The 4,540-nt window shown below is 41.6% G+C and overlaps 1 protein-coding gene across 1 annotated transcript; it reads left to right on the top strand.

Moving 5' to 3' along the window:
* The first annotated feature begins 508 nt into the window (after positions 1–508).
* LOC18436835 (Protein kinase superfamily protein) lies at positions 509–3,646 on the top strand. Its single transcript, XM_006847057.4, has 2 exons — positions 509–1,540; positions 2,721–3,646. The coding sequence occupies exons 1-2, from the start codon at positions 983–985 to the stop codon at positions 3,279–3,281; spliced, it is 1,119 nt and encodes a 372-aa protein (XP_006847120.1). The 5' UTR covers positions 509–982; the 3' UTR covers positions 3,282–3,646.
* The last annotated feature ends 894 nt before the right edge of the window (positions 3,647–4,540 follow it).

Below are 4,540 nucleotides of genomic sequence, written 5' to 3'. Positions count from 1 at the left end.
GTTGTGGTTGTAGGGCGGTCCGAAGAATTTAACCTCAGACCGCTTGGCCACTACCCCTAGAGCTTGGGGCACTGCCCTACTAACGATTTTTTTTAAAAAAAATTGAAGTACGGTACGAGGATAGAATCCTAAGGCCGAAAGGAAATTTTCGAAAAAATAAAAAAATACGGGTCAATCGACCTTCTTTGTATTTTCCACCTATAATCAGATCAATTTGTATTTTAGGTAATTATTTGGAATACACAAATAATTTACTCTAATTTTAAATGAGATGATTTAACCACCTTAATAAATTTTAAAAAATAATATGATTATTTGACTGGTATTTGACCTTTTCTTTCTTTCACTTGGTTGGCATAAAACCATAAAATTAATTTTGGCATGGCAGATTGAATGTAATTAGGTTGGGTGGATTTGAACCGAAAAAAAAAAAAAGTCAAAAAAATTTGAAGCACCATTGATTGATATCTAAATAAAAACCCTGATACAACCAAACCGCGCCGAGCGAAGAAGGCATGGCAAGACACGAGAGAAGAGTCAAACATATGAAAAAGAATATCAGTAAGAGTTTTGAAGAAGAACGCCCGAAGCAAATGGTTGATGGCTCGACGTATTCCACAAGGCTGGGTGGGTTCTTCACGCGCTTTTCCAAATCCTTTTTCTTCGTATCCTTAGTCCCACCACATTCTCCTTTTTCTCCTGTACCCACTTCTCCTGTACCCACCCTCATCTTTCAATTTCCACACCAATAACCTCCAAATTGCAATCTATTTACTTCTCTCTCTACCACACTTTCTCTCTCTCTCTCTCTCTCTCTCTCTCTCTAACCATCCTAATCCTAAACCTCATCCCCATCCCAATCCCAATCCCAATCCCAATCCCCCCTCTCTTTCTCTCTTACCCAGTTCCCATCCTTCTCACTCTCAGACCCAATTCATCTCTCTCTCTCTCTCTCTCTCTAAAACCAGAGGAACCACGTGCCATGGCCTTTGCGCAGCTCGGACCTCCTGTCCAGGCCCTTCTGGCCGCCCTCGCGGGCTTCACGGCCGTGACGGTCATCTTCGGTCTTGCCTTCCTCCTCTGTCACCGCAATCCCTTCTCCAAGAAAAAGACCAACAAAAACGATACCCAGCTCAGGACCATTACACAGGATCCAGCTGAAAGCTTCCAACCTGTTGCGGCCTCCTTCGACCCCTCCGTCCCCTTAATATCGATGCCCGACCTCGTCACAGCCACCGACAACTTCAGTCCTTCGCGCGTCATCGGGGACGGAGGGTTCGGTCTGGTTTACCGTGCCCACATCCCTCCCAACGGCATCCCGGTGGCCGTGAAGCGCCTCTCGCCACATGCATTTCACGGCCTCCGGGAGTTCCACGCCGAGATGGAGACGCTGTCGCGGGTGAAGCACCCGAACCTTGTGAGGCTGCTCGCATACTGTGTATCCGGGCCAGACCGCCTCCTTGTCTACCCCCTGCTGCCCCAGGGATCGCTCTATCGATGCCTCCATGATCCTGATGATAACGGGGATATGCAGCCTCGGGTACGTTTCAAAAACATTGTTCCTTTGTTATAACGGCCGTTATACTAAACAATTAAAAAACTAACGGCCGTTGTATTATGTTGTGTCATGTAGCGGCGACCGGTAAACTGGCAAGACACTATGGCCGCCGCCTTTGTGCACTTGACCAATATACACAGTGGAAAACACGGGTGGGAAACTAAAAAATGAGCCCTTGTTTTGGCACCCACCCGTGTTTTGTTTGTCTCTATTGTTGTACTTTTTTGCCATGGAACCCACTTGATAACGGGACCCTCCACCATTTATGCTTTTCAAATGGCCCCTACTTTTTTGTGTTTTATGAACCCACTCTTGAGTTGAAAATTAATTTTCATAAAAGAAGCAATAATTTCACTAATTTTTCCAAAATGGGAGGGACTTTGTCGCTTGAATTGTTAGTTCCATTCCTAAGTTTCACCGACTATTCCCAAAAGGGGGGTTATTTCCCCAACATTCGCATGATTTTGCATTGTAAAGGTAAATTATATAACCACGTGAAGGTCGAAAATTGATAAAAAAAAGGCGGGCATTGTATCGTCAATGATGCCATCGTGGCCGTTATTTTTTGAGTGATTTACGTATAGATCCTAAAATTGTTTCTAAAATACGGAATGCTTTGTCTATCGGTAGAAATTATAAACCTGCCGTTTTTTTATATTTTTCAAAATTTCTTTTCGGTCAGAGGATTAAATCTTCGGTTTGAATTTATTGATTTTTTTTTAGTTTTTTTCATTAGTAGAGGAGTGGCCCCCAAGCTTTTAGTGTAGTGCCCTATTAACCAAAAAAATAAATAAAATTAAAATCCGGTTCGAGGTTATCCTCAAACAAAGGGGCAATTTTGAAAGAAAAAAAAAAAGAAAAGAAGGAGAAGTGGGTTAACCAAATTTTTTCGTAATTTCCCCTGCATTTTGTATTTTAGGATCCATATATAAATCCCTATTTTTTTTTTTTTTTATTGAGGGGCGTGTTGTAATTGTGCTGTTATACTTTTAAAGTTGTAATGCCTGTGTAGTTAAAATGGTGTATCCCTTGGCCCCCCCCCCCCCCCGCTTTTAGATCGATCCCTTACCCGGCGTTATTTCTGCTTTTGATAACGTTTGTAGCAACGTTATTTGAAGTGGCCGTTATAGTAAACCATAAGGGGTTTCTGAACATGATACAGGACAATACACAACCCCACCCCCTGTCATGGGGGACGAGGGCGAAGATCATTAGAGGCGTAGCGAATGGTCTGGCGTACCTGCACGACGGCCAGCCTCGCATCATTCACCGCGACATAAAATCCGGCAACATACTACTCGACTCCGACTTCAACGCGAGCATAACCGACTTTGGCCTTGCCCGGCGCATGAACCCTCAGCACACACACGTCTCGACGCAGGTGGCTGGGACGATGGGTTACATGCCCCCGGAGTATTACGGGGGGTTGTCTGTGGCGACGGTGATGGGAGACGTGTATAGTTTCGGGGTTTTGACTCTGGAGGTGGTGAGTGGGAGGAGGCCAGACCAGGCAGTGGGGGATGAAGGAGAGAGGTTAGGGGAGTGGGTGAAGCGGCTTATGAGACAGAGTAAAGAGAAGGAGGTGGTGGCGCCTGGGGTTGAGGGGTTGGTTGAGGAGGAGGTTAGGGAGTTTTTGAGGGTGGGGTGTATGTGCATAGCTGAGACTCCTAAGGAGAGGCCATCTATGAAGGAGGTAGTCCACATGCTTCAACACCCACAATAGCATTTCATGCATCTTCTCTCTCTCTCTCTCTCTTGCTTGAGGTACATGATTCTGCCTCTCTCTTTTAATTGAGAGTACTATGCATCTCTCTCTCTCTCTCTATTGAGAGGATTATACATCGGCCAGTCCTTCTCACCCCATCCGTCCTGAGCCTGATAAACCATGTCCTGATTCTCCTCTGTCAAGAATGTAATGTACGGTGATTTAGATCGGAAGAAAATTTTCAGTGGGGTATGAGCAATTGGGGTTTGAGGTTTTCTTTTGGTGCATTGTAAAGTTTTGTACATTATTGGATATAAATTGTTGTGCTTTCTATGGAAAGGAAAGACCGGTAGATTGAATGATATCATACTCCTGTTTGCTTACTCCCTTGGTAAATATGATTGGCAGGATTCTTTGGATATGAAATTTTGGATTACAATGGCATATGTTCAGAGAAAAACATTTGTTTTTTTATTTCTTGAATAATCTTGGTTCAATCCCAAGCATTATTTTCCGTACTGTAAAATTCATGAAAGTTTGTGCTAAATTGGGGGAGTTATCCTTTTCTATGTGACCCCACCTTCAAAAAAAAAAAAGTTTATATGATCATCTCCACCTCAAAATAAAGCGCACCTCAAAAATTTCATTAGAAGAGCTTGCTTTGATGTCCAAATATCCTCAAATTGATCATATCGATATCAAGATGCATAGACATGAGAAAAAACAATAGATTTCAAATTTTGGAAATAGTGCATCTTGTAACGTATTTTTTTATTGTTAATTTACAAGATTTTCAAGTTTTCATAGATCTATACTATTTTTTAAGCTTTAAATTTTATAATTAAAGATGAAATATATTTTAAGGCTATCACAAAGATTTCCAATATTAAAATCACATTTCTCGATACTATTTGAAGATGCACTTTACTTTGATTGTTTAGAGCTTTAATTCTATACAAATTGCACCCTGTAAATAATAGGAATTGTCTATAAAGAGACCACCTATCTTTTGTACATAAAGGTTACAATCATTATGGTCACTTAAATTCCAAAATCGGTGGTTGTAAGCGTGTTATTGAATGAACACAATTTAAAAAAAAAAAAAAAATCTCAAACTTTGTGACTCACCTTAAGCTATCCAATTTGATATCTAATGAGTGAGAATAATTGTAACATTCATGTACAAAATATAAGTGATCTCTTTGCAGACAATCTCTAAATAATATGACCATACCTCTTAGCTATTTTATATGAATGGATGGCCAGGATTGCGCATG

The sequence above is a fragment of the Amborella trichopoda genome, chromosome 11 (genome assembly GCF_054954075.1).
Source record: "Amborella trichopoda isolate Santa Cruz 75 chromosome 11, AtrichopodaSantaCruz75HAP2 v2.0, whole genome shotgun sequence".
Taxonomy (NCBI): Eukaryota; Viridiplantae; Streptophyta; class Magnoliopsida; order Amborellales; family Amborellaceae; genus Amborella; species Amborella trichopoda.
The sequence above is the reverse complement of the archived record's forward strand: the minus strand, read 5'-3'. Positions and strand labels throughout refer to the sequence as shown.